Source organism: Phaeodactylum tricornutum, chromosome 26 (assembly GCF_000150955.2).
Source record: "Phaeodactylum tricornutum CCAP 1055/1 chromosome 26, whole genome shotgun sequence".
Lineage (NCBI taxonomy): Eukaryota > Bacillariophyta > Bacillariophyceae > Surirellales > Neidiaceae > Phaeodactylum > Phaeodactylum tricornutum.
This window is the reverse complement of record NC_011694.1, coordinates 261,542-288,900: the sequence shown is the minus strand read 5'-3', so window position 1 is coordinate 288,900 and position 27,359 is coordinate 261,542. Positions and strand designations below refer to the sequence as shown.

General features: G+C 49.1%; 12 protein-coding genes across 12 annotated transcripts; 8 read left to right on the top strand and 4 right to left on the bottom strand.

The window, feature by feature from the left end:
- Positions 1-294: 294 nt before the first annotated feature.
- Positions 295-1,847, top strand: PHATRDRAFT_23709 (predicted protein). The gene is made up of 3 exons (XM_002184902.1): positions 295-610; positions 821-1,415; positions 1,613-1,847. The coding sequence occupies exons 1-3, from the start codon at positions 448-450 to the stop codon at positions 1,836-1,838; spliced, it is 984 nt and encodes a 327-aa protein (XP_002184938.1). The 5' UTR covers positions 295-447; the 3' UTR covers positions 1,839-1,847.
- A 501-nt stretch (positions 1,848-2,348) lies between these two features.
- Positions 2,349-2,979, top strand: PHATRDRAFT_23706 (predicted protein; the record flags this gene model as incomplete). Its single annotated transcript, XM_002184901.1, has 2 exons — positions 2,349-2,684; positions 2,778-2,979. The coding sequence occupies 2 exons, from the start codon at positions 2,349-2,351 to the stop codon at positions 2,892-2,894; spliced, it is 453 nt and encodes a 150-aa protein (XP_002184937.1). The 3' UTR covers positions 2,895-2,979.
- A 28-nt stretch (positions 2,980-3,007) lies between these two features.
- PHATRDRAFT_50062 (predicted protein) lies at positions 3,008-4,196 on the bottom strand. Its single transcript, XM_002184815.1, has one exon. It carries the CDS (start codon positions 4,092-4,094, stop codon positions 3,219-3,221), a length of 876 nt encoding a protein of 291 aa, XP_002184851.1. The 5' UTR covers positions 4,095-4,196; the 3' UTR covers positions 3,008-3,218.
- Positions 4,197-6,985: 2,789 nt separating this feature from the next.
- PHATRDRAFT_50061 (predicted protein) lies at positions 6,986-10,432 on the top strand (the record flags this gene model as incomplete). The annotated part of the gene is made up of 4 exons (XM_002184900.1): positions 6,986-7,001; positions 7,027-7,126; positions 7,393-9,157; positions 9,223-10,432. The coding sequence occupies 4 exons, from the start codon at positions 6,986-6,988 to the stop codon at positions 10,000-10,002; spliced, it is 2,661 nt and encodes an 886-aa protein (XP_002184936.1). The 3' UTR covers positions 10,003-10,432.
- Positions 10,433-10,610: 178 nt separating this feature from the next.
- PHATRDRAFT_50060 (predicted protein) lies at positions 10,611-11,927 on the top strand (the record flags this gene model as incomplete). The annotated part of the gene is made up of 1 exon (XM_002184899.1): positions 10,611-11,927. The coding sequence occupies one exon, from the start codon at positions 10,611-10,613 to the stop codon at positions 11,925-11,927; it is 1,317 nt and encodes a 438-aa protein (XP_002184935.1).
- A 421-nt stretch (positions 11,928-12,348) lies between these two features.
- Positions 12,349-14,040, bottom strand: PHATRDRAFT_50059 (predicted protein). The gene is made up of 3 exons (XM_002184814.1): positions 13,870-14,040; positions 13,342-13,551; positions 12,349-13,263 (listed from the first exon to the last, which is right to left on the bottom strand). Exons 1-3 carry the CDS (start codon positions 13,977-13,979, stop codon positions 12,549-12,551), a joined length of 1,035 nt encoding a protein of 344 aa, XP_002184850.1. The 5' UTR covers positions 13,980-14,040; the 3' UTR covers positions 12,349-12,548.
- An 873-nt stretch (positions 14,041-14,913) lies between these two features.
- Positions 14,914-18,852, top strand: PHATRDRAFT_50058 (predicted protein; the record flags this gene model as incomplete). The annotated part of the gene is made up of 1 exon (XM_002184898.1): positions 14,914-18,852. One exon carries the CDS (start codon positions 14,914-14,916, stop codon positions 18,850-18,852), a length of 3,939 nt encoding a protein of 1,312 aa, XP_002184934.1.
- Positions 18,853-19,459: 607 nt separating this feature from the next.
- On the bottom strand, positions 19,460-20,808 carry PHATRDRAFT_40919 (predicted protein; the record flags this gene model as incomplete). Its single annotated transcript, XM_002184813.1, has 2 exons — positions 19,460-19,834; positions 19,915-20,808. 2 exons carry the CDS (start codon positions 20,806-20,808, stop codon positions 19,460-19,462), a joined length of 1,269 nt encoding a protein of 422 aa, XP_002184849.1.
- Positions 20,809-21,250: 442 nt separating this feature from the next.
- Positions 21,251-22,155, top strand: PHATRDRAFT_50056 (predicted protein). Its single transcript, XM_002184897.1, has one exon. It carries the CDS (start codon positions 21,375-21,377, stop codon positions 22,074-22,076), a length of 702 nt encoding a protein of 233 aa, XP_002184933.1. The 5' UTR covers positions 21,251-21,374; the 3' UTR covers positions 22,077-22,155.
- A 368-nt stretch (positions 22,156-22,523) lies between these two features.
- Positions 22,524-23,066, bottom strand: PHATRDRAFT_40917 (predicted protein; the record flags this gene model as incomplete). Its single annotated transcript, XM_002184812.1, has 1 exon — positions 22,524-23,066. The coding sequence occupies one exon, from the start codon at positions 23,064-23,066 to the stop codon at positions 22,524-22,526; it is 543 nt and encodes a 180-aa protein (XP_002184848.1).
- Positions 23,067-23,961: 895 nt separating this feature from the next.
- PHATRDRAFT_50055 (predicted protein) lies at positions 23,962-25,905 on the top strand. The gene is made up of 2 exons (XM_002184896.1): positions 23,962-24,500; positions 24,625-25,905. The coding sequence occupies exons 1-2, from the start codon at positions 24,231-24,233 to the stop codon at positions 25,645-25,647; spliced, it is 1,293 nt and encodes a 430-aa protein (XP_002184932.1). The 5' UTR covers positions 23,962-24,230; the 3' UTR covers positions 25,648-25,905.
- Positions 25,906-26,016: 111 nt separating this feature from the next.
- PHATRDRAFT_50054 (predicted protein) lies at positions 26,017-27,242 on the top strand (the record flags this gene model as incomplete). The annotated part of the gene is made up of 2 exons (XM_002184895.1): positions 26,017-26,931; positions 26,963-27,242. Exons 1-2 carry the CDS (start codon positions 26,153-26,155, stop codon positions 27,240-27,242), a joined length of 1,059 nt encoding a protein of 352 aa, XP_002184931.1. The 5' UTR covers positions 26,017-26,152.
- Positions 27,243-27,359: the final 117 nt, after the last annotated feature.

Here is a 27,359-nt window from a genome sequence, read left to right as displayed (position 1 = left end):
GACTGTTCCGTTCCCACGACGGACGGTGAGTCGCGGTTCCGGCAGCGCGTCACCCTTCCGACCGAGGATGCAAGACACGGAGTCACGTCGGAAGATGTCAACCAATCTACGGGTTCTCCATGGAAACGTGTCTCTTGACACCGGCGGTCGTGTCGCTCGTATTCGAATGTCATACATCTACACTCGACTCGCCGTTCGGCTTTTTCCTCGCGTGCCTTCGGAATGCCGGGGGGAAGAAAAAATTGTACCACTACTATTATCCATACAACATTATTTGCAATTCCAACTCTTTCCGCGTCAACTTTCTTCGAAATCGGTATTCGTTCGTATCGATACGTGTCGAGTACCTTCGCAATCACTACTAGACAAACACAGCAACACAGCAACACCCAGCAGTATTCTGGCACGCTTAAACTACACACACACACACCCACACACTCCATCATCATGAGTACTCGTTCGAACCTTCAACCGACGTCAACACCGCCCGCTCCCACGCCGCCGACGAAAAAGCACCCCTTACAGCACTTGATTGCGGGAGGATGTGCCGGTCTCGTCGAGTCGTCCGTCTGTCATCCACTGGACACCATCAAGACCCGCATGCAACTGCGTCGGCAAACCACGTCGGTGGAAAAGGTCGTCGTCAAGGTCCGCAACAGTCTCGTCGAACCGGCCTTGCGGCTGCAACACTCGCTCCGGGAGCCGCTGCTGCGTACGCAGCGCTTCCACGAACCCGGCTGGCAAACGATTCCGTCCGCCACGAGGACTGGCGGCGGTGCGACCGTCACCGAAGTGGTGCGCCTTTCGCCACAAGCGCGAGCCGCCGCCGGCGTCGTGCAGGCACCCTTGGGACCCATCGGCACCGCCCGACGCATCGTGCAGCGGGAAGGACTCCTCGCACTCTACAAGGGACTCACGGCCGTTTATACCGGAATCGTTCCCAAAATGGCCATCCGATTCGTATCGTTCGAGCAGTATCGGGAGTTCCTCACGGCTCGCTTGGGAAACGCCGACAAGTCCAACGCGACGCAGATTACCTTCACGGCGGGGCTGTTCTCCGGTTTGACCGAAGCCGTCCTCGTTGTCACCCCCGCCGAAGTCTGCAAAATTCGGATGCAGTCGCAGTATCACTCCATGATGGATCCGACCGCTATGCAGCACCGCAAGTACACCAATGTCCTGCAGACGGCCATGCTCATTGTCAAGGAAGAAGGCGCGGGCGCGCTCTACAAGGGCGTGGTACCCACCATGCTGCGCCAAGGTTGCAACCAAGCCGTCAACTTTACGGCTTACAGTGCCATTAAACAGCAAGTCATGCAATGGCAAGGTACCGATAGTTTGGCGTCTTGGCAGAGTCTACTCATTGGAGGCTTGTCGGGTGGTATGGGTCCCGTCGTGAACAACCCCCTGGACGTGTAAGTGTCTACTGGTTCATTTTATAAACACACGTGTGTGTGATGGGGCATGCTCGTTGGATCACGCTCGTTTGTCCACCGTATCGTCTCCTGGATTTGTAGCTCACACGTTTTGTGTTTTTGTTCCATTTCAATATGTGAAAACGTCCATCCGGACCACGGCGACAATGCTGTTGTTGTTGTTGATGGTGATACAGGGTCAAGACACGTTTGCAGAAACAGGTTGTGGCGGCGGGCAAGCCAGCCAAGTATACCGGGTTGGCGCAGGCGTGCGTCGTCATTGCGAAAGAAGAAGGTGTCTTGGCGCTCTGGAAGGGCATCACCCCCCGATTGATGCGCATCATGCCGGGTCAGGCCATTACCTTTATGACCTACGAAGCCGTCTCGGCACAAATGACACAATGGGGCTTGTTTGGACAGTAGTTTTTTCCCCACCGAACGAGTGGGTGTTCCATTGAATGTGAAGGCTTCCGTAGATAGTTTTGCGGGCTTGTTATAGTCCTAGCTTTTTCGAAAATTCCCTTTTTTTTCAAATCTCGCTTCTTCCGGAGCGTGTGGGTACCTGTTGGAAGTGGTTTTGGATGTCGTAGGTACGATAGGAACGCCAGAGAAGCATCTCGAGATTGGCACCCTGTGACTGTTGACGCTTAGGTTAGCGTAAAGAACCAGACGTTTCAACATTCATAGTTAGTTGTACGGTACTCGAGTGCCGGTATTCTCAATTTGCCTTACCTAATGGGTAGTTCAGAGAGTCTGTCGGACGAGCCAAAACCAAACCCGCAAACCAAGGAATCGTGACTCCAGACCGTTCCCTATTTTGAGTAACCCAGAGACCCTTGCCACGAATAAAACAAACACTGATGCTTACCCGTTCGGAACAATCTTACTGACTGTGAACTGTAGAAAACACAAACCGAAATCCTTATCTTCACCATGACTGTCAACGGGGAACTTCTTACCGGTCTCGGTATCGCACTGGCCATTTTTCTTTCGAGCGTCGGCGCTTGTTACGGATCGGTCTACGCCGGAGTCTTTGCGTTGCGCCACGCTTCCCGGGGTATTCTGTCCTTCGCTCCCGTTGGGATTGCCGGGGTCTTGGCCATCTACGGCACCATCATTTCCATGCTTTTGTGCGGCAAGTTGGGATCCGACCATACTTTGTCCGCAGCAGAAGGATATCGCTACTTGGCGTCTGGTCTGAGTGTGGGTCTCGCCTGCTTCAGTAGCGGCCTGGGGATCGGCAAATTCTTGCAGGAACACGTGAACGGTGTTTTTGCGTTGCCGCCTTCTCTTCGATCCTTAGCCGAAAGAGAATCGATGGAAGACTCTGGCCGTCCTTTGTTACCTATACCGGGACAGCAGGCTTCCTTGTATACCACCACCAGCATGCTTCCGCTTTTGGTTGTTTTGGTGTTTTTGGAAGCTATTGGCTTGTATGGTTTGGTCGTGGCTTTGATTTTGCAAAAGGATTCTGCCTAGCTGGACTTGGTGATCGACGATGGCATTGAGTACAATATTGATTTATTGCATTGTAGTAATCCCGTATAGGATCAACGTTCAATCTACGTGCAGTACTGTAAATTCAAATAGAATATTCAGACTATTTACTTTAAAAGTGATGGTAGGACGTAAAATACTCCCAGTCATATCCCCGCTCGCCTCAGCCCAAACGAAGATGACACATGGCAGCTTATAATAGTGGTGGTTGCCACGGATCATCGAGAAAACCCACGCGCCTTTTGGAGAACTAAAGCTCGCGGACCAGAGCACTTTTTGTCACGGTGCTCACACTCACAATTGTCTTTACTTCATGTTCTTGCTTTTGGACTTGTATTTGTTAAGTAATTGAGAAAGTTTGGATTGGAGAGAGCTGCCATTGCTGGAGGCCCCATTCCCCATGCTCATTCCCATGCTCATACTCATTCCCATGCTCATTCCCTGGCTCATTGCCTGACTCATACCCATGCTCATACCCATGCTCATTCCCTTCCCTTTGCCCTTTCCTTTGCCTTTTCCCATGGCCATCATACCCATGGCCTGACTCATGCCCATGCCCATAGCCATGCTCATTCCCTTTCCTTTGCCTTTTCCCATGCTCATCATACCCGTACCCATACCCATTCCTGGTGGAGTTGGCTTGGAAATAGGGGGACCATTAGGCGGCGTCGAGGGGGCTTCTCCAACGAAGGTCATGGGACCTGCGGTAGGCATGGCCATGGACATCGTGCTCCCGAACTCGTCTTCCATGCGCCTTCGCCGACGTTGCGGCAACACTTCGGCTTCTTGAGCTTGCTGGTAATCGTCGATATGCGTCACCGAGTCTTGTTCTTCATCGCACTTGCAAACACAGCTGCAGTCCAAGTCTTGCTCTTCGCAATCACACACGCAGTCGCAGCCGTCGGCAGCAAAGTTGTTGCTCAGCCAAGAATCTCCGCTTTTGCCGCTGACCGACGCGTCCAAGTTGCCGAACTCTTCATCGGAGGAGTCGCGAGCCTGACTACGTTCCGAGGCATCGCGAGAGACGATGTAAGCAGTCGAGGAAGATTCTTCGTGAGGAATGCTTTCCGCGGAGACTTCGGCGATCAGCGAAAGATCACGAGACGTCGCCGACGGCAACAACACACCCAAGGTCAACACCGCGACCAAAAGGACGCGAGCTGTCGTTCGTATCATCATCATGGTGTTCACTCGCAAGGCCTCGGATTTTCTGACAAGAGAAATTCGCTCCGAGCCGTAAAAGCGGAGGCTTGCTGGGGCTTGGTGTACTAGTGTGTATTGGTGGTGGTGGAGGAGGCAATGCGCAAAAGTGAGACGAGTAATGCGGGGTTAGAAGTAAAGTGGTTCCCGTATTGCGTATGGTCGGAATGAGCATAATTGTGGCCATGCGGATATGCCCCCGATTTCGGTGGACGTTCGACGTAGAAACAGATCCTAGTGGACCTGCTGACCCGGCATACGCTCGTGATTCTATTGTGAGAGGCTTAAAAACGAGCATCTTAGGTACGATTTGTTTCTGTGTACCTATTGATGTTGCTGGATTTTCACTCTATATATAGTATCACATCGAGAAACAGGAGTTGCAATTTTCAACATCCTTGTTATTGTTTTTCGACGAAAATCGTCAGGATTTGAAATTACATTATAGCAACCTGATATTGCCGGTAACGAAATGCCATGCCCCGGCATAACTATTTTCCTCGAAATAGTGACTCGATAGAATAGCAGTGCCGATAACTCTGAGGTAACTAAGCTGTCAACCGAAAACCCACGACTGATGTTTGCCAGTCAGCAGGCTTGTATCCCGAAGCCGAAGGGCATACTATCCTCTTGCCGGGATTGCAGCAGAGCCCTAACCCTCTTTCAATGGTACCCCTTTCCGGAGTTCAGACGGGCATACGAACCCCATGGATTCTTCGTATATGGTCCTGTCAGCCGAAATTACGCGCGCGCCGGAAATGCCTAAGTGTAAATACGTTACCTAAATACTTCCGTTACCTTCTCCACGAGAAGCCGAAACCGCGCGCGACGCAGGAAGCCGCTCCGAGGAATAGGGGCATGCTGGCCTAATTACAGGAATACGATCCAGTTCGATAACAAACTATATATCCCAAAAGTAAACACAATTCCATGCCGTTCCCGTAGCGATAAACAACCTGTGGAAAATCTTCATGTGGGGTACATCCCGGACCACCGCAGTCACGAGTCGTCTTTCATATATCTACCATTTCCACTCACGTCGCTCTTTGGCTTTGCCTTTCGCTCTCATAACGCGAGCATCCGGTCGCTTCCGGGATCGCGGTAATATACTCAAATTCCTTCCTATTACTTGTTCGTGACCGACACGTAGCAACCGGATCCGCACCGGTGCCTTAGGAGACATATTGTATTCAGCGTGATTTACATTCACAAATCAATATGCTCTGATTGACTGTGAGACGATCGCTACTGGACATCACTTCTGCGCGAACAAGGTCAAAAAGAACCTGTTGCTGTGCCAACAGGTAATTACTCCTTGAGGAAGAGAATCTGATACCCTCGGAATCATGCTGAACTCGTTCAGGTCCACTCCTTCTAGTAGAATAATGCTACCCGTTCCTAGATTTAGGAACATGACACCAGCGAATACCTACGAATGGTGCCGGGAAAAGCTGAGAATTCTAGCATTTGTTCGACTCAGTCAATTTTGGCAAGTCGGTTGCTTATCTAATAACACCCAAAGCACCGTAGTTTCTACCTCTAGAGCTACTCTCGGTTTTGTCCAGCAAAGTAAACGCCGTAAACCAGAGGAATAATAATCCACTGAGCCTAGGTGGCTATTCTTTATGAATTCATGTCGAGAGTTAGACTCATTTACAGTAGCTGTAAGCATTCCCATTACGATTTCGCAACCTATCTCGTGATCCACAAAAGTGGATAAGAAATTCCGTGCCAACGCAACTTGTCGTTAAGAGTCGAGCGGCCTTCGGAATATTGCTCACATTCAAAGCATTGTTGTTTTCCATTTTTACTGGTAGGTATGTGAAAATAAGTTCTAGTACAGCCATTTATTGCACTGGAGTCCTAATCATATGGAACAAAGGCATACAGTTCTATGTTGATTGGCGTTAACAGGCTTGTCGTAAGAGAACAGAAATATGCCTTAGCTTATATTGATTGCGTTCTAGTCATGGCATTTGGATGGATTTGACGCGCGAAACTTTAAAAAACTGTTGCGCGTTGTAATCATGAGAAAAAAGAGACTGTTGGATCCCCACGTGATTAGCTCTAACTGTAAATAGTAGCGAGCGCCCTCTCGATGCCCGACAATATTCAGAGCAATCTACCACGTGAAGCTATATAGCCCATTTATCGGCCCCGTCAACTCATTCCCAAGTGAGTTGAACATTGAACCCTGGAAGAGCCACTCGGGGCTCACCGGGTACGAGAGCTTGTGACCTCACACCTTCCGTTCACGATCAGTTACAGGAATTCCATTCGTCACGAGTTTCTTGGGCGACGACCAAAATATGAATAACATGTCAAGCCTACGTCTCGTTTCGTGAATCACTGGGTAGCCCCTCTATCTTTCTCGGATTTTTCGTTTCTTCCGAAAGACCAATGAATGCGGTTACGGTTCACACCTGGAAGGCCAGCCTCAAATATGATTTAACGCTGTGGTGGGCATATCACAGGGCTTTGCCGGACCGATAGCATTGATAGCAAGGACTGTCCCGGATTACTTGGCCGGCGAACACGAATCACCATTCCGCACGCTACGGAGTGCTCCTCTTTTGCTCCCTTTGGCAGTGACTGGACGAGGCATGCGTCCACGTGCGAGACGTATCTTTGTTTTCGTTTCAAACTAAAAATGCGCAAGTCGCATTCCAATGTCAGGCGTCTATCGTACTCACCCTTGAACCATTTGCTTATGTATATTACAAGTAGCACGCGCACTCTTTAAAAACTCTGTCCATTATCGTAGAATGCAACCGAGCACCGATTCAAAAATGCAGGCCTTATAGAGCCAGTTCCAGCCCAATGTCCTACTCTGTATCCAGTTTCTGCCTGTACCCAAAGAACCGCATTAGCGTATGAATTTGGTGGACTGTGAGTCCTGTATCATTACTCGTAGATCAAATTCATAGTCCTCGTTTTGACTTGTCGGACTTCTCGAAGAAATCTTGCCAGGGTGGTCCACCCGTCAGCCGACCTAAAACCTTAAATCTTTTTCTGTAAGGTTATGATGGTTCGTATCCACTGACTCCATCTCTCCGGTTCGATGACGGTGACTTCGAAGAGGTATTCCACGACCATGAAGGAACGACCAAAGCGATAGGACGGGAGTTTACTGGAACTCTCTTTCCAACGCCAATCGCAGTGTAAGAGAGAGAGAGAGAGATCCCCCGTGCCCGCTTCCAACAATTTACGTGCCCCGGTTAGAATCTGGAATGAGGCGAGTTTCTCATTCATTACTGCGCAGTACTGGGACCAGCTGTAGACGAAGAACCATTCAGCAATCCTCTCTGCGCTGGGCTCAATTGTCTACAGATGCATCGTCTTTAACCGACGTCTCATCTCTACAGAACAGACTAGAATACAGTGCCCGTCGTCAGCCAAAAAAAGTACGGTCATCCACAACGATTAACGAAGAAACTCGCGCATGGAACGTTTCTACCTCGAGTGGGCGGACGTTCCCTCATGTCGAAGGACAAAATACAGAAAATTTACTCGACATAGAGACGTATCCGATAGGTAGCTTGACACCGACATTGTGGAGCCAAGGCCACGAACTCTTAGCCTTTTGGGTAAAGCAACGTACGGCTGACTCTGTCGATTTCTCGTTCCGGCTGTGGGATCGACTTTGGCAGGAGCAAGTGCATCTCGAGACGGACTGCGTGCAGCGCTCTACAGGCGATAGTCATCCCCCATCCACTTGGCTCACAACGCCTCTCAATTCGGAAATGCTCTGTACATTGGTCAACAATTGGCGCGTCTGGTCTTGGAATCAGCACCCAGACTTGAACAAGCAAAACCCACAACTGACAGTGAAAGAGAGATACAATGCTCCGTACGTGCAAGCTCTGGTGGAGAGGTGTTCCTCGCTTTTGAACGAAAAAGTCTACTATCTCATTCTGGACGGAACTCGCCGCTCGGGAAATCCCGCACAGGTTGCGGACTTGGCATCCGACCTACTGGCAGCTTCCATACACCGGTGGAAAACTCAAATGAACCCCTCGTGTCGTCCGTCGACGGAATTATACAACTCGGCGTTGCTCGCTTGGTCTCGATCTAACCGCAATAACGCCATTACCATGGTAGAAAAACTATGGGCGCAAATGCAAGAACACAATATAGCTCCGGATTCTCGTAGTTACGAGCGCATTATTGCGGCCCACGTTTCCTCTACGACTCCCTCGCGTTCCGAAAAGGCCGAATATTGGTTGCGCAAAATGGAACAGGATCACACTGTTTGCATATCGACACGGGCGTACACGAGCGTCATAGCTGCACAAGATGATTGCGCGAAAGCTGAGCAACTCTTGGAAGAACTCTTAGACCTCAAAGCACAGAGCATTGATAGTCCGAATAGTACGGAGGATTCCCAGTTTCATCCTGGCGATCAGGATGTTCCCGGGGCAGTCAATGCCACGCTGCAATGCCACATCAGAGCAGCGAATGTAGAGCGAGCACAGGATATCTTGTACCGTATGCGGGACTTGGGTTACATCGATGTACTTTCCTACCGCACAGTTATGCTGGGATGGTTGAAAGCGTCGCAGCCCGTCCTATGCCAGGCAATTTTACAGTCAGCTTTGGAGTCGTATCGGGATGGGCTCTGTGGCGTTTGTCCGTCCGACGAGCTCGTTGCCTTGGCTGTTTCGGCGTGGGCAAAGTCTTCGCATCCAAAGAATGTGGAGCAAGCAATGGCGCTACTCAAGAGTTTGACCTCGTCTGAGTGGGATCATATTGATATGCAGGTAACGACATCGACTATGAATGCACTGCTGGAAGTTTTGATTCGGTCGAAGGATTATGGCGATATTCAAAAGGCGGAAGAACTGCTCCGCCATATTAAGGGTTTCTCCAAGAAGGATGCGAGCAAAGCCGCGATGGCTCCAAACGAGTCGAGCTACAATCTCATGATTGGCGGTTGGGCGCGACTCGGTCAGCCGGTGAAAGCTAGAGCATGGTTGGAAGAAATGTACAAAGACTACCAAGAGGGAAGTATTGAAACAATGCCGGGCCTGAAAACTTTTAATACTGTATTGGCTTCGTATATTCGTTCCCGGGACCGACACGCGGCGGAGAATGCCTGGGAATTCTTAAGGCTATTCAGAAGCAATGCGACGAGGGTCGTCTACCGTTTGAACTTGACGTTTATTCCTACACGTCCGTTTTATCTGCGCTCAGTAACGCCTGGGATCTGAAGAAGTACGGCGAGACTGCTCAACGAGCTGAAGATCTTTTAAACGAAATGAATCATCGTTACGGACAAGGTCAAGCAAGCGTACGACCTAATACGATTTCGTACAACGCCGTCATGAATGGATGGGCTCGTGCAAAGAATCCCGAGAAGGCGGCGGCTGTTTTGCAAAAAATGTATGCCGACGTAAAGAAGGAAGGCAACATTAATGCATTGCCCGACGACAAAACTTTCAATACACTAATTAAAGCGTTCGCGTTGTCACAAGACCCAGGCGCGCCAGAAAAGGCGGAAGAGATTCTTCGACATATGGTGGAGCAATACGAATTGGGAGCATCGAAGGTAAAACCGACGGTGGTCACGTACACGACAGTGATTTTGTGCTACGGACTTTCGAAACACCCCAAGGCTCCTTATCGAGCTGATGAGCTGTTACAGCTTATCAAGGGGTTGTATCAACGGGGAGAGTTGGATGACGGTCCCAGCCGTAGTACGTACCAGGTTGTTCGTAAGGCTTGGGAGTTCTCGACGCATGCTAGAAAAAGGGATCGCATTTCCGAATTGGATCGGGAATACGTTGCGTTGTTTGGGCAGACTGACAACAGCCCGCGTTCCGGAAGTGGCCGTCCGAGAAAAGACTACCTAAACCACAATACGAAAGGGAAACGTGACAAACGACTATAACCAGACAAGATTCGCGACGAGTAATTTCACATTCGTCGACGTGAATCATCCATCAAGGAAGAATAGAAGTTACATTCTAGAGCTTATTTGAACAAAAAATCACTGTAGTATTTGATTTTGATTTTGTCCAAGATGGCCCAAGGACGCCTTACACCTAACCCAAAGCTTCAAGAAATGCGACTCGCGTGATCCACCCAGGACTCAAATCCCTGTGCGATCTTTCTGTGACAGCTATCAAATTCTGCCTACTGTAAATGGCACGTACGCACGCAGTTTCTGTCGAGTCTCTCCAGACTTTGTTTCTAACTGACTGTGAAGACCCTTTTTGCTGAGCTAAGAGTAAATAGTTATATCGCAAGGAACCGTCAAGTTTACTGAGAGTTCGCTGTCCAAAGTGTAACTACATCTATTAGTAGTGTTGAATACTGTGCTTTCTTTGAAGTATTGGTAGTGAGAACAGTAAGTTTTGAGTCCCGTGAACGCCCATAGGGGAACAAAACAAAAACACCGACAAAGAGACCCACTTTTCCAACCATGAAAGGAATGACTGTGCCTCGAACATAGACAAGTGCATCACAAGACAAATGCTGATACCGCCAAGTTACACAATGTCAAATCGCTCTGCTTGTTGGACACAGCTGTTGGTGCTGCGACGGGTTTTGATGAATTGGAGACGAAGATATGGTTATCAATTTGTAGTCTATGCTGCGATTCTCGGCATGGCCTCTATCTACGTCGTCTCGATGGAGGCCCCTCCTGAATCAGAGATAGCCAGCCAGGAGTCTTTCTTTCTAGCTGCGAAAGCGACGAAGGTTGCTATGCCAAAGGACTGGACACATGGAAAATACCAGCTGTCAGAGTCTGCTTTACCATCTTGGATGAAAGCGTACGTAGCCTTTCACCAGCGTCATGTCCAGACGCCTGCAAGTGCATCTCGGCTTGTTTGGCATTGTCCAGAAAACCGTGGCTGTGGTGGAATTGGTGACCGTCTGAGTGGCATTGTACAAGTACTGATGATGAGTATGGTGACTAAACGAGTTTTTTTGGTTGACTGGCATGGATCTGGCCTGTCGATAAACAAGGTGTTGAGGCCACGCTTCATTGCCTGGGACAGCATTCCCCTACCATCCGATATGGTGAAACTTTACGCAAATGATGATCGCAACAATACCTATTTGCGCGATCCAAGGACTCTGCCACAAAAGGTGAACATTCAACTACAAGCGAATCTCTATTTGTACGACGCCGTCCTCAAGCGGGAACCCGCCTATTTAGCGTATTGGAACCGATACGGCGGCGTCAACATTTCGCTGTTGTCACCGTTCAAAATTGCGTTTTGGACGCTTTTCCAGTGGACAGATCTCGTCGTTAGGCATGCCCAGGGGCTGCGTAACGCTTCCGGGCTTGCGGAGCCTGCTCAGCGTTATATCGGCGTGCACGTCCGGACAGGAAGTGGTGTGTCATGGACCGATCCTCCGCGACATGCCGGTCTTCCAGCGCTACGGCAGTTCTATGACTGCGCACGACGACTTCAACACGCCTTGCAACAAAAATGTATCAATGAGGGTGACTCCACATCTAGCTTGCCAGAGATCTACTTGGCCTCTGATCGCGTCGACGCAAAGTTTCAGATGAAAGCTTGGGATTCCGAGAACGACAATACCATCAAATATGTAACGAACTTGGAGCCCTTTCACGTTGACAAAAGCCGCAACGCGATGAACACCTCCGCCGCCGAACTAGATGTTTGGGGGGAGCTCAAAGTGCTTCTGGACGCGACTTGTCTTGTAACGAGTCGAAGCCAGTTCAGCACGTTGGCTTCAAGTCTACGTATGGATCAAACGCCCCATCGGTGCGCTGTTATGTTCGACCAATGTGATATAGAGCAAATTGAACAAGCCGTCGCAGTAGTGTCGTCATGCTGAAAAAAGCACGGCGAAGTTTGGCATACGCGTGCGTTTATTCAACAAGCATGGACATTTCTTAAAAGTACCCACCGCGGATAGATTATATGAGGCTACTGCTGGATTTTCGAGTCAAACGACATGGTACAACACTGCATCATCCAGTGGAAAGTTAGAGAGCCTAGCCCTCCCACTTTGGTTTCCGACATCAAGATAGTGCATCTTCCAGCTTTACTCATGAGATCCTAACTGTGACAACCGGGTACACTTGCGTCACATCTGTCACGTACAGACCATAGGCCTAGTGCATTTGACTCCGAGCACCACACTAAGAGGAATAGATGTATCATATCCTATTGGAAGTGCGTATTCACTGATACTATATTGACGTCATGCTTGCAAATCTCCCAACGATGTTCACAGAATTCAGAGACTATTTTCTCAAGCTAATGTAAATTCATCAAACTTAGTAAATGTTAAATTAGCGAAACTGTTATAGTAAAACAAGATGTAGAAGAAGGCATTGATCGAGCGCTGCGAAATCAGAGGACGTGGAGCAAACTCTAGCCCTTCATTGCGAAAAGGTAGCTTCTATAAAAGTAGAACCTCATGAAACACAGGGGTAGAGATCTCGTCATTGTGTCAGGTGGACGACGGCGGTTCTTCTCCCAGTTCCCGATAGGCACCAGATGTGCAGTGAAAGTCTTCCGGTTGACAAGTGGGGATGATCCAACACGGACGTCCCTCCTTGTGTGCATCCTTCGATGACGATTGTTCTTGTTGAGAAAATGCATCGTATCGAATTTCGTAAAAGGTGCAATCCCGGTGATGCGATTCGTCGTAGGGCGGCAACAAGATATCCAAGACGGCTGCACCTTGCGGACCAGCCGCAAACTCGTGTAGGTTTCCTTCGTGAGGATAGAGAATCGTGGTATCTGGTGCCGTGAGAATGTCCACTCGATGTTCAAAGGCACGTTTCGATCCCCAGGGGTAGCTTGGCGTTGTCTCCGTGGCGTGCTTGTTCCTCCACATAAAGTGAGAGGATATCCAAGAAGAGTTCTTGTGAGAAGTTGCAGAAGTAGGGCTGTTGGATCCGTCATTGTTCTCCTCGTCCTCTAGTGCGAGGTCCAACGAACGACGATGAAGACTACCGTACAGGACACGACTTAGCACGCACATTCCGGGATGATCGTGTAGAGGGATCCTGGCATAGGGCGGAAAGACAAAAATTCCCATGCTGTACTGTCCTGGGATTTCGGAGAGATGTAGGTATCGTACGGTGTTATCGTCGCTTGGTGGCGTAATCTGGCGATGGATTGGTTCAACTTGTCTTCTGTACCGAGCAATTGGAAGCAAGCTGAGAACGTGCGTACAAAAGGACTTTTCCATAACTGTAAGGAGGACAACAGACGTAATACCCTCACATCTCACTCACCCTCCTCCCACCACCGCTCCATCTTGGTCGGTAAGCCGTAAACGCAAAAGCGAGACCGCATCAATGTCTCCCAGCCCATCCAGAACGGGCTGTAATGTAGTACGCAAGGTCTGGGACGGTATTGAAGCCAATCCACCATCCGCATGTCTATGTGCTATCAAAGCTGGAATGCTCCAAGAGAGACGATGGGCATCGGCTGAGTACAGAGTGCTGGATGAATCGCAATTCATAGTAGCAGAAATGGTTGTATTGTGAGTAGCAAGTCCGTTGTCAATAACGATGTGGTGATACCAATCGGAACGTTTCCGTGAGCGTGTCAATCGATTTGCAAGGGGAAGCGATCAACGAAAAGAGAAGAAGACGTGGTTAGAGTCGGTACCCAACAACCAAGCGCGAACAGAGGGAGCAAGGCCCACCGAGCGAGTGCGTGTGGAAACCGTGCTGTCGCATGTGATCAACGTGTTGTTACCAATCCGAACCGTTCCACAAAAATTCGGATTGGGCGACCGTTCGACCATACACACTTACGAGAAGTCCTCCGAATCTGTTGGTAGATCAAGCGCGATGCAGCTGTTTAGTTTTCCTTCCAGTTTAGCTAGTTCCTGGCTAGAAACGACCGGCCCTGCAGCGTTCGTCATGGTTTGTAACACCCTTCCGGCAATGGGGAGTCGCTTTCGTGACCTCTTTCCCACAACGCCGTGCTAGTGCATTTTCCAACGCAGCGCATGCAAACCACCGAGCCATAAGGGGAATACCGGAGGCTTCATAGACGGGGTTCGGTTTCGTCGTAGGTACCCCCAAGCGGTACTGAATGCCATTGGTGCACGGGATTCCATAAAGAGTCTTGTCCTTCCATAGTCAGCTGTCGATCGCACGGAATAGTCGTTTGAATTTTATTCCCTGTACGTGTCAGTTGGTCTATATAAAATTCTCGTAGCCACGTCATTTCACTTTCGTCACGACAGAGATCGATATCAACGTTTATCCTCAGTGTCGCAAAACCGAACTTATTCGGTCAGCATTGCTCTTTACGTATTTTTCTTACGTGTGAATGTTGGAAGCGTGATCTGATTTTTGCAAGTTCGAAAACGAGGTGTTCCTCCAAGAAGGTTGTCCGATGTCACCGTCCAAAAAGGCCTCCAGTCTTCTCAAACTTCAAGAATGACGTAGTGTAAGTACATTTGGACACCTCTGTGCTCGAACAGAAACACTCTTGATAAAGGGATCGTCGGAAAGCCCGGAAGCGGACGAAAACAGACGCCGTTAGATGGTTCCTGCCATTGGCCGGTCTACCAGTAACTGTAATAATATTCTTCCCCAGTCTCTCGAGATTCCGTTGGTTTTCGAAAAATGGCCAACCATCGATCGAAGCAACCCCGACCTTTTTCCATCACCGAACGAAAAAATTCTATCACTCACTTACATTAGATCAACCAGCATTCCATCGTTGCAGAGGAAGTCTTTGTGCTCCTCGACTTGGACTTGACAGGCATCGCAATTTGTAGCTGCTTGAGTATCCAAGGAACCATTTATTTTCATGGCACATCTCTCTTTTACATTTATACAGAAAGCATGTCGTTATTTCCCAAATCCTTCCTGGCGCACACACCACGGATTCGTGGGAAGACGGTGCGTACCACCTATAGGAGCCCTCTCCAACTTTTGCACATTCGACAACGCTCAATCACCCAAGCGACTGATTCATCCATTACCATCGCAGGGGTAACGATTGAACAACCACCTGGCGGCAGCGGTCGGGACGATCTGATACCACCCTTCGATGCTACTTCGTCCCGTTTCGTGCAGAGCTTGCCGCCGTCCTACGTCTCCACGTTAAGATGGATGCTGCAAAAGGATTTAGTCATGAAACAGGATTTCTGTTTACTGGGACATTCTGCTGCCGATCAACGACTTTTGGCACTGACGTACGCCGCCTTGACTTCTCGAGAGATAGAATATGTTTCCCTGACTCGTGATACTTCGGACGCGGACCTTAAACAAAGAAAGGAAATGCGCAACCCTTCCGACCCTCTGTCGTCGGCAACATCCAGCGTGTCTTCCATTTACGTTCCGCAGGCGCCGGTACGCGCCGCATTGCACGGGCGCCTGCTGATTCTGGATGGCATCGAAAAGGCGGAACGCAACGTTCTCCCGACACTCAACAATCTGCTCGAAAACCGGGAACTCTCTCTGGATGATGGGTCCATGCTGGTCTCAAGTGCAACGTACGATCAGCACCGCGAATTCCAACATGATGACGTACTCAATAGAATGCATCGAGTGCACGAGGATTTTACTGTCTTGGCCCTGGGTTCCCTGTCGGACTCGTCTGGTTTGGATCCCCCGCTACGATCGCGATTCCAAGCTCACGTGGCGCCTGCATTACCTCCTGGAGAAATGCTCGACGCGTTGGCATCTTTCGTTGATGCGGATCGAGTCTCCATGGAGCAATTGCATACACTGGTACAGTCACCACTGGTTTCTTCGACCCGAGAAGCTTCCTATTCTGTCGCTATCAAGGCGGCCAAATTTCTTCAAGCGAACTCTTTCATGTCGGTTTCATCGGTAGTGCGGGGGTTTGGAATTGGGACACCAATGACAGCGATGGACTGGAAAGCCGCCAAAGGGCAGAGCACGCATCGGACCTTGGATCGAACAAAGGTCCCGTCATCCTTTATTCCAACCCATTCCACAACAGCTATCACCGAACTTGTTCAAGCTGGTCTCGGAGTTGGGTGTGCGGTTGCATTGGTTGGTCCCAAGGGTAGCGGCAAGTCCGCACTGATTCATGCAGCTTCTCGAGCACTTAATCAGCCATACGAACTCTTTGCGGTCGTGCCAGATATGACATCCCGCGATTTGTTGCTCCGACGCGCGACCGACGATGCAGGAAACACAATTTGGAGAATGACGCCCTTGGCCCGAGCTGTTCAGAATGGTTCCTGGGTTGTCTTGGATGGTATTGATAGGTTAAATTCGGATACCTTGACGAGTTTGGCGAGACTTTTTGAAACTGGTCAGGTTGACATGCCAGACGGATCACGATTGACCGCACATAAAGGATTTGGCTGTATTGCTCTCGCCCATCCACCAGCTGCAGGAAAGTCTTGGATTAATCCTGAAATTGCCAGCATGTTTTGTTGGGTTGGTGTTGATCCAATGGATGCCGGTGAACTCGCAATTGTACTGAACGGTCTTTTTCCAGATATTGAGGAGAGAGAACTCGACAAGCTGGTTCGCCTACGCGACCGCTTGGATGCTGCGGTCAAGAGCGGTGCGGCAGATACGGTCGAGGAACGGGAAAGCTTGACTCTGTCTCTGAGAAAGATGAAGCACATTTGTCGCAGACTCCAGCGTGACGGCCGCCACTTGTCTAAGTTGGTAAAGGACACGTTATTGACTAGTCTGATGCCGGAGCGAGAGCGCCAAGTGGTCCAAAGTTGCTTGCATGATTGCGGCATCTTTGAATACAAGGCCGGCGATCGTTTCGAAAAAGACATTGAAATCGACCGCAAACTAATAGATTCTTGTCGGCGGACTCCCGAGAATCCAATTCTTGTACCAAATCCCAGGTTTCAAGAAAACCCAGGCCATGCTCGAATTCTTGGCAACATTCTCGAGGCTCACGCCGTCGGCGAACGGGCGCTTCTTATCATGGGCTATCAAGGAGTTGGAAAGAACAAAGTTGTAGATTTTTTGCTCCATCGGCTACAGCGTGAACGTGAATACCTACAGCTGCATCGCGACACTACAGTTCAGTCTGTTTTATCAGTCGCGTCTGTGGAAAAAGGACGAGTTATATATGCGGACTCTCCATTAGTTAGAGCAGCGACGCATGGGCGAATCCTGGTCATTGATGAAGCTGACAAGGCTCCTGTAGACGTTGTTGCTTTGCTCAAAGGTCTTATTGAAGACGGCGAGCTAGCTCTTCCCGACGGAAGGGTCCTACGGTATGACGATGACGGTCGATCGAATACTCTGGCAGTCCATGCAGACTTTCGGATTTGGGCTTTGGCCAATCCTGCGGGATATCCATTTCACGGTAATAATCTCGCTCGCGAAATGTCTGACGTGTTTTCGTGCCACACCGTCCCGCCATTGGACAGTGAAAGTCAAATGCAGATTCTCCGCAGCTACGCCCCTAATATCAAGAAGAAAAAGCTGTCAAAAATTATCTCTCTTTGGCAGGATCTCGGTGAAGCGCACGCGAAAGGAACTCTTGTGTATCCCTTTGGTATCCGTGAAGCCGTGTCTGCCGCTCGTCACATGAACGAGTTTCCTAACGATGGGCTGACTGGAGCCATTGAGAACGTAATTGCTTTCGATCGTTCGGATCTTGCTCTCATGAAGCAGCTAAATTCTATATTTCGAAAACATGGGATTGAACTCTCGTCTTCTGAGCCGATGAATGAAAAACAACGAACTGAAGGTGGAATCTCAACACCAAGAACCCGAGTTGGCGACCCGAAGCACGGCAAAGTAGACCCAGATAATACTCCACATATTGGAGGCAACACCTGGTACGGTGGTACCGGCGGTTCGGACACTGCCGGACTGGGCGGTAGAGGCGGACCGTATCGCGTAGACCTGGGGCACCCTGTCCACCAAGTATCAGACGAAATGAAAGCCCAAGTATCAGATGAAGCTCAGCACAGAGCACGAGAAATAGCTGCTATAGAACTAGAAAAGAAATTGCGGGAACTGAGCATGGGAAAGTACGATTGGGAAAGATACAAAGGGCTCCGGGAGCGCGTTGCCCTACAGATTGAGCAGTTACGAGTTCATTTAAAAGACTTGCAACATCGTATGGAAGAGCGAATGTGGTTAAACCGACAATTTTCCGGAGAATTGGACGAATCGCGATTGGTAGATGCACTTGCGGGTGAAAAAGATGTATTCAAACGACGCGGAACAGCAGTTGATTCAAAGGTATCCTCCAAACTATCATCTGATAAAATGCGAATAAAGGTCGTTGTAGACGTTTCCGCTTCGATGTATCGATTTAATGGCTACGATGGTCGACTTGAGCGGTTATTAGAGGCAACCCTGATGATCATGGAAGCGCTACGGAGCGATGATCGCTTCCGGCTTGAAATTGTGGGGCACAACGGGTCAAGTGCTGTAATCCCACTACTAAAAGACGACTCTTCGCTAGACGAAGCCACACAACTCCGAATTCTGCAAGGTATGATTGCTCACACTCAGTACACGTACGCTGGTGACAGCACTTTGGAAGCCATTCAAAGTGCCATGGAGAAAGCTCGCCCGAAAGACTTGGTGTTAATGATCTCGGACGCCAACCTGGAGCGCTACCGGATTGAGCCCATACAAGTTGTAAAATTGTTGCAAAAGCCGGAAGTTCACGCTCATTTAATTTTGATCAGTTCTTTTGGAGAGGAAGCGTACGAGCTTGCAAATGCTGTTCCAAACGGACGAGCCCAAGTCTGTCTAGACAGCAGCGAGCTCCCTCTAATATTGAAGAAGATCATCGTGGCTTCTGCTGATCTTTGACGGAGCTTCATTGAAAATGTAGTTCTTATTCTGCTTCCTTAATATTAGAATGATTTGTTTCAAAAAAGCAATCGTAGTTGCGATTCGTTCACCATGCCATGGCTTATCGCAGTTTGTCGATCTGTCGTGAGCCTCGAAGATGACGGCGAGACCACAAAGTCGAGCGCCATCGATATTAAGTCTACTTCCTCATGCAATAGAGCCACAATTGCAGAAAGCTTTGAGGGTTTGGTAAAAAAAAGCAAAATATCGCAGATAAGATGCAAAGGTGGATCGTACAGTGTTCTTCACTGGAGTTTGTGGGTGATGCGAGAGCGAATGAACTAATGCAAAATGGGTTGCTTGGTTCTGACAGACGTGCCCAAGCTAAGGGCACTTTTAAGGATGATTGCTGGATATTGTTATGACAATACCAAAAACGTCGGGCATACATCATAGTACACCTCAGTCAAAATCACGCATTATGCTTCGTTTGGTAAAGGCAGGGACGGCCAAAGAAGCATCGTTTTGTACATAATTGTGGCAATTATGCTCAAGGCCCGTGTTGAAAAATTGCGCCAGAGCACTTCTATTAGCCAAACAAAAAAGGGGGTTGCTCGGATTCAGTCTACAGTCCACCATCAATCTTCAAAACTCGATCCACAATTGCTTGCCCCCATACACGTGATCCTACTTCACCAGGATGCAAACCGTCCGGCAGCATGGTTCGATTTAGGCCACCATCTTCGGTCAAGAATAGATACGCAGCGTCGAAAAAGACAACATCGTCCAAGGTATCGGCAATGCATGAGAGTCGCCGATTAATCTCAGCAAAGTCATCGGCAAAAGCCACGTCGGTACGCGATTTACTGCGAGGCAGTAGGCCGTTGATTACAATGGTGGCCTCGGGCTTTTGGAGTCGCAACTCTCGGACAATGGCCAAGTTGCCCGCCACGATACAATCCACACGACAAAAGCTGCTCGCGTAGTCGTTGGTCCCGATCTGTTACAATATAGGAATTTCAGCGCGTCAGCGCATTGTGTCGCTACGAAAAAAATACCGTTGAACCCGACACAACTTACCAAAACCCACAAAACTTTGACGGACAAGCCCTGTACCGTTTCGTTGTTCTGCAGCCGTGCCAACAAGTTTGGACAACGATCTCCAATAATACCCAAAGCCAGGCCTTCAATCACGGCGCCGTGTTCTTTGGAAAAGAGTGACTGATAGACCGGCACATTTGCTTGATAGTCGTTGTTTGGTTCGGCGAAACCTGTGCCCAACCAGTGTTCAGTAATGGAATCTCCCAGCAAGACAACGTCCAGCGCGAGGTGTTTCCGATCTTGAATGAGAGCCGCATTCCGTAACGTTGCTCTCTGCCATCCCTCCCGCCAAGAATCAGGACTTTGCGGAATTGACGGCTGGGTAGGGTCCTCGCACGAGCACACCTCATTATTTCGTCCAGTCCGACACCGTTCTGGCCCCACCCACGTTTGTACCTTGTGCGTGAAGTGTGTCCAAAACAGTGACGACGCCGGTTCGGTGGGACAAATAAAATCGGGTCGCGTGACTTTGCGTCGAGCCGGGGGTACGTAAGCAATGGCCGCAATCAAGAGTGAGACCACGAGGGCTATCCCAATGTACACGGGCCAGCAGGCACGACTTTTGACCACGGTCTGCAAGGCTGTCAATCGCGTATTGTTGATTCCAATCATGCTGCTTCCCACCAGCGGACGAGCATCGTCGGGATCCAACATTAAAGTCGTATCGTTATGTTCGCTTTTCCGATGACGGTACTCGTAGGGCGCGATGGGAGATTCTTCTTCGGAATCTGTGTAAGCATCGTGATGATACGAATCACTGTCGTAGGCGTTGGCCCTTCGACTCGACTGATGTATGTCTTCAATTTCGAGGGATTCCATCGGTTTTTCTCCAAGACGGTTGTCCGGATCGTTGTTGGGCTCGCGACTGCGCATACTGTCAGGCAATGACCGACGACGGGGGAAGGAGAAACGTGCCAAGGAGCAATATAGATACGCACCGGAATTGCACGACCAGCAATCTCGACACGAGACAAAATGCGATCGAAAGGAGACTGATTCTAACAGAATGCGCCGAGTCACTCTCTGTAAGTAAGGATGCTGCAGTCCCAGTACGGATCTGGGATTTCACCGCAAGTCACCTTCCGGGCACCCACAAAACCCTTCCTTAGAATCGGATCGAGGGTTGGTTGAGTGTCGTGTAGTTGGAACACTGATTAGAATAGAAAATGTCGGATCACAGTCAATCACTGCTTGACTTAAATCGTTGATCGCTATCATGTCACAGTTCGGAATAAAATGCTGGATGCCATGGTCACGCTGTACAACGCTCGGAATTCCACCAATTACCAACCCACAGTCAAGCCATATCCTCCAACTCGTACAGCTCTTTCCGAGACGCACGGGTGTGGTGGTTGTGTGCTTAACGAATCGAGGCAGTGAAACTTGAATGAGCAGAAGAGAAATTGAGCAACGCAAAGAATCGACTATTGCTAAAAGATATGAGCGCATTGCACGCGAGTAATCGAGTGTTTCACCTGCTGGGACCGTGTTGGTCGAGGACTTTTCGATGTGTCTGGATGTTCGAAGAGCTAGGGATACCGTACACGCTAGTACAAGAAGCTCTTCCAGTCAGCAAACTCGCACGCAAGTACAGTCCGACCGGGAAAGTTCCCATATTGCTCGAGTTCACGTCGCCAGCCGATGACACACAACCCGACTTGACGTTGTCGGAGTCCGTCGCTATCAATACCTATCTTGGCGACTGCTACCCCGAAAGTAACCTAGTTCCGCGACCCGGCACACGAGATCGAGCCTTGTACGATCAGTACGTATGTTGCATACTATCCGAGCTCGACTCTCAGGGTCTGTGGATCCATCGCAAGCACCAGGCCATGGGCCAGTATTTTGGATATATTCCCGATGCCGTCTCGCACGCTCAGCATCAATTTCAACGGTTTAATCAGCAAATGGTTTCTGTCTTGAAGAACGGGGGACCCTTTCTTCTTGGAAATCAATTTACCGCCGCCGACGTGTTGTACGTTCATTGTCTGGACTGGAGCAAGTCAATCGGCTGGCTTTCAGATTTGGACAATGGCGCAGCAGAGACGGTCGAGTTGTATCGCAATGTATGCCACGCTCGAAAAGCGTTTCAGCAGGCAAGTAACATTCGAAAAGAATCGAAGGCCTCCCACAAATTGTAACATTGACATCGACCGTTGGTCGCGAGTGCTCCGTCCTTTCCTCGGAATCACACTCCGTTTGTGACCTGCCGTACAGCGCAGTCTACGCAGATTCTCATCGACGGACACGGAATTAAGCGTACGCAGGTAGAATCTATCATCCACAAAGTTAGGGCACTGTTCGATATTTTGCTGGTCGCGTTTGCTCCCGGTACAAAATAAGTATTGAAATCTTGCCAGTCTCACGCTCGGTAGTCACCACGGACAAGACGCTTTCCGGTAAGCTGCAAAGAAAAAACTTGTCTAGAAGGAAAAGTTCAAAAAATGATTTAACGTTAAATACTAATGAGCAGCGAGACTATTCTCCTGTTGAAACCATCGGCTTTCAGATCGAGACTTCCCTTTGCGACGAGACCTTCCATTAGGTACTTCAGAGATGAAAAAAAGTAACGTACGCAAATGGTTCCATCAAAGAGGAAAGTGGTTGTTCATGCGAAGTCGCTTCTTCTTGTTAATTGGTGTGAATGGAGGGTCTGGAGACTCGACTTCATCGACGATGAGAGCAACGTCAGGAAATAGGCCTACCGTAGGCTCTTGTGTGCTCCAAGAAAAAGGTGCAAGAGATGGAAAGTCTGACCCTAAGGCAGGAGCTTTTGGATCAATAGTGATAAGTGGAAGAAGTGATGGTGCCGCAGAAGGTACATCCGACGGGACGGAAGACGGAAAGTCAGACGGTATAGTCGAAGGAACGTCTGATGGGATAAAGGATGGCTTGTCCGATGGCACTTGTGATGGCACGTCCGATGGTGGATCAGATTCTTGCACGGCAACAGACAAACCTCCATTTGTTTCCACAAGCGACGGCTTGTCATCAGTAGCGAGAGCTTGGGCTCCAGCTTCCGCGGAATCTCGCTTATCCTGTGTTAGAACGACCGGAATTGTTATCACGCAGACCACCGCTGCCAGGACCACAGCAGCAAGAATGAGTGCAGTTCGCGAAGTTCCGTACATGATGAAATTCTCTCTTCAGATGCAAAGATATAGAAGGAGGTAGAGAAAGAGTCCACTTTATCAGAAAGTGGACGAGGCGAAAAAGTGAGGGATATCTCTGACCTCGTATGTGTTGGCGAAGAAAGAAAGAAGAATGAGATACTTACAGCGATTTCTCATCGCCAAAGCCTGGCACTCGTTTATCTTCTCTGTAGGAACATCAAATACAGAGTCATTACACTTGAATAAAAGGATGACTCTCCGTGATTGCAGACAAATGACCTTTTATGCTTTTCTTAATATTAAGATCTTTATGAATATTTTTTTGCTTATTGTAGAACAACCGGAGTCTGCTGACTATGAGTTGGAGTAATAAGGTGCGCACAGGATCCGTTGGATAACAAACTTCTTGGACCTTCGATTCAGCAAAGCATCCTGGCAAGCATGGCAAACTTTGTAGCTGGGCTTACTGTTAGAAGAGTGAGCATCAGAGCATTACAAACCCTGTAAATACGATCATTTAATTACATAATGAGCAGTAAAAATGCAAAGTTTAACTGTGATCAACGCTCCTCTAAAAGTCCTGAAGACGACAACTACTTTGGGCTTTTGAACCAGCTAGCTAGAATAACGCAGTCAGAGTTGGGATGCTACGCTCACAAGGTGTGCAAAAGTGTGACAAGCACGCGGCTTGCGCCATCCGGGAATCGAACCCGGGGCCCAACGATGGCAACGTTGGATTTTACCACTAAACCAATGGCGCTTAGGTGGATGGCTTCTTTTGTGCGAAATATTTTGGTTTATATACCAATGATTGATTGGGGCAAAGCGTGAACGAAATATTCATATCGAAAGATATTAACAGGTTTCCTCTATTGAGAGCCAGTCTTTACATTTAATACAAAAGGTCGTCCAAAGTCAGTTGTCGTAAAGCTTATCTTGCTTCAGCTTCCGAAGACACTCCATATATACGGGGTTAAGTAGACTTATTTCAAAGCTCTTTGCAAAAACGGTCGGCGGCTTGTTCATAATGCGAAGTTCATAAATTGGTGTGAGCAGGAAGCGAAGACTTCAGCTCGATCGTTTGTACGCAATGCGAACAGTGCCGATGGTAGGCCTCTGGAACACGATAAAATGCTCTCCCAAAGTATATTTCTTGGATAGTCTGTGATTATAAGATCCACCATGACTGCGATTCGTTTTGTGGGGTCCGCTCTTTTCCTCACGGCCTTTCTTGCTGTATGTGCTCATTCGCAAGCTGATTATGGCGTCGACTGTTCTTTCCCCATCCACAGCAAAGAGTTCAACTGCGGAAATCTTCTCGGCGACCGGAAGCAAATCTACGAAGATTTTATGGAAGGTTGCAGAAAGCGCTATAGTACGAGAGCATCTCGCTGTGACTCAACTGAAGACGATCGGATCGAGATGAGTTTGCGACAACCTCAATCAATGGTGGTAAGTCAATCCACCACAATCTTGGGTCCTGGATTTATTGTTAACAGTGGACGATCGTACTCCTCATGAGCTTTCCACGAAATCTCATCTCACCATGAGTTTTTTACGCTTTGTCAACAAAAAGAACTATACGGAGACGGGCTTCAAAAAGATACGCGCCCCAAATAGCGTGATGGACCTTCTAAATGCTCACTGGAAGCGAAATCGAGATGGATTGTACGATCGTGAAGAGATCTGGCCTGCCGGAAGCATTTACGTGAACCATTGGGAAAGCCCAACATATATGTCGGCCGTGGAAGACACCAATACTCGCGGAGGTGGATATGCATTGAAAAAGGCCGTTTGGGATGCTGTCAAACCTGTTGTTGAAGCATGGACTGGTATGGAACAAAAGCCAATCAGTATGTACGGTATCCGTGCATACACTGAGGGTGCCATCCTAAGCCCGCACGTAGACCGCCTGCCATTGGTTAGCTCCTGTATCATCAATGTGGACCAAGATGTTGATGAAGATTGGCCTCTTGAGGTATATGACCGACACGACCGAGCCGTTAACATTACCATGCAACCAGGTGACCTTGTCCTGTATGAATCCGGATCCTTAATGCATGGTCGTCCTTTTCCTTTGAAAGGTCGGTTCTATGCAAATATCTTCATCCATTTCGAACCGACCGGACGAAAGTTAGGCGACACGTCTTTGGAATATTTGGACGAACTCGACGACATCCTCCCTCCCTACCTTCTTGCCGGTTCTCCCGAAAGCGACAACTGGGCAAGGAAGAATCCACATGGATGGAGCAAGCCATTGCCGTCTGCTCCAATTCAGCAAATAACTTCCCCGGAGGGTCATCGCGCTGCGGCTATTGGAGACCTTGCTCGATTGTCTAAGCTTGCACAAACAAACCGCAGGGCACTGCATGCCAAGGATGAGAATGGATGGCAGCCTCTCCACGAAGCTGTACGAGCCGATAACAAGGAGGCTGTTGAGCTTTTGATTAAGCATGGTGCCAACAAAGATGCTCGGGTCGGAAAGAAAGGGGAAGGCGCTAGCGCGTTGAACCTAGCTTTAGATTTTCTGAGCGTTGGGGCGGATACTGTCAACTACTTGATGAGCATTGGCGCCCAAAACATTGAACCTGACCTTTAAAAGGTGTTCTTGCCGATCCGACAATAGCTTCTGCCATGGCCGCCGGAATTACGAGTTGACCGAGACTGAATTCTAACTGTAAGTGAGGATCAAGCAGAACTCTATTGATGAAAATAATTGAAATGTGAATAGCTCCCTGTGAGTAGGTTATAGATGGCCTTATAGTTTGTATTGTAGGCTTTGTTTAGTCTGTCACGAGGATGTTTCCAAGAAGATTTTTTTGGCAGATACCAAGAACTCTGGATAATAACAGTAGGAAGGAAGATAGACAGCTGATAACAAAAGCCCAATAAAAAACTGACACTGAATAACACCCGAATTGCCCAGTTGATGTTGGCTTTACCGCCTTGTACAGTGGAACACATCCAATACGGACATAGAAAGATCTATCCGTGGAAAGTCCAACAAAACAACAACAGCAACACAAAACAGCACACACGAGCGGCACATTAACGAAGGAACACCGAGGGAGTGAGAAGGCCTTTTCGTGGATGAACGGTTGGCCATGAAAAAGCCCGAAGTACTGCGTGTTGTCAAGTGTTGCTTGCCCGCAATCCTCTTCGATTATAAGAGAAAAAAGGCTAGTGAGGATGCTAGCGAAATAAATATCGACTTGCAAGTTGACGATCTACAGGTGACAACATTGTGTCGGTTGTGGGCAGGAATGGGGCACATTCATCGCGTCCGCATTTCCTTACCGGTAGGCTCAACAACCAGTGGCAATAGAACTACCGGCAACGACGATATTGCTATTAAGCACATAATTCCGCCTCCTTCATCACAGCGGTCGTTCGGCGACCATCGCAAAGCCTCCAGCTACCGCGTCGAAGCCAACTTTTACGAAAATCTCGCACAAGAACTCATCGCCAAAGGTGTCAGTGTACCCACTCCGTACCATGTGGAGCGGGGTAAGGGTGATTCTGTCATCATCGCCATGTCGTACCACGAAAGCAAGGTCAATCCGACGGAAAACCAGCAACGCGTGCGGCTCGTCTTGTCGTGGTTGGCACAATTTCACGCTATGTATTGGGATGCCGATGCGGCGGATCGCGTGGTCCAACAAGCGGGGCTGCAGGCTGTGGGAAGCTACTGGTATCTGGCAACGCGTCCAGATGAACACGAGGAGATGCCGGACCACGGCTGGCAAGGAAGACTAAAGCGCGCCGCCCGTGCCATTGATGCGCGGCTACAGCGCGATCCTTTGCAATGCGTTATACACGGGGACGCCAAGGATGCAAACATCTTGATGGACGAGCATGGAAAGGTCACCTTTTGTGATTTCCAGTACGCGAGATCTAGCTTACTTTTTCTGCAGCTCCGTATCAATCGACGACGAAAAGGAAGCTCTGGAATATTATTGGAACGAGCTGAAAGCTCGATTGCCACTAAACGTGTCGCCCGCGCCTACTTGGGAGCAGCTGCAAGATTCCATGGAATTTGCATATGCGGACTTTTATCGATTCATGAGTGGGTGGGGATTTTGGGGGTCGGGAGCTGAACGTCGCGTAATTGCGTTGTTGGACCGGCTCGATCACGGTAGCAAGTTGGCGACCGAGGAAGACTATGACGAAGCCGTACAACGAGAGTTTGGCTAAATTGAAAACACAATTGCGCTTAAAAATAGCTTCTAAGGATAAATATTATAGCGACCTCCGTGGATGTGGATCGATCACAATTTCTGACGAGAGTAGCGGTGGCCGACGACCTGCAAG

Bases quoted from the DNA above. Each gene is read 5' to 3' on its own strand.
- PHATRDRAFT_50055 (XM_002184896.1), top strand. From the start codon at position 24,231: ATGACTGCGATTCGTTTTGTGGGGTCCGCTCTTTTCCTCACGGCCTTT. The intron at 24,501-24,624 runs GTAAGTCAATCC...GTCAACAAAAAG, and splicing joins GACAACCTCAATCAATGGTG to AACTATACGGAGACGGGCTT.
- PHATRDRAFT_23709 (XM_002184902.1), top strand. From the start codon at position 448: ATGAGTACTCGTTCGAACCTTCAACCGACGTCAACACCGCCCGCTCCC. The intron at 611-820 runs GTCGGCAAACCA...CACAAGCGCGAG, and splicing joins CAAGACCCGCATGCAACTGC to CCGCCGCCGGCGTCGTGCAG. The intron at 1,416-1,612 runs GTAAGTGTCTAC...ATGGTGATACAG, and splicing joins GTGAACAACCCCCTGGACGT to GGTCAAGACACGTTTGCAGA.
- PHATRDRAFT_50056 (XM_002184897.1), top strand. From the start codon at position 21,375: ATGAGCGCATTGCACGCGAGTAATCGAGTGTTTCACCTGCTGGGACCG.
- PHATRDRAFT_50059 (XM_002184814.1), bottom strand. From the start codon at position 13,979: ATGACGAACGCTGCAGGGCCGGTCGTTTCTAGCCAGGAACTAGCTAAA. The intron at 13,552-13,869 runs GTAAGTGTGTAT...CGATTCATCCAG, and splicing joins ACAGATTCGGAGGACTTCTC to CACTCTGTACTCAGCCGATG. The intron at 13,264-13,341 runs GTGAGTGAGATG...GCACGTTCTCAG, and splicing joins GGAGCGGTGGTGGGAGGAGG to CTTGCTTCCAATTGCTCGGT.
- PHATRDRAFT_50062 (XM_002184815.1), bottom strand. From the start codon at position 4,094: ATGATGATGATACGAACGACAGCTCGCGTCCTTTTGGTCGCGGTGTTG.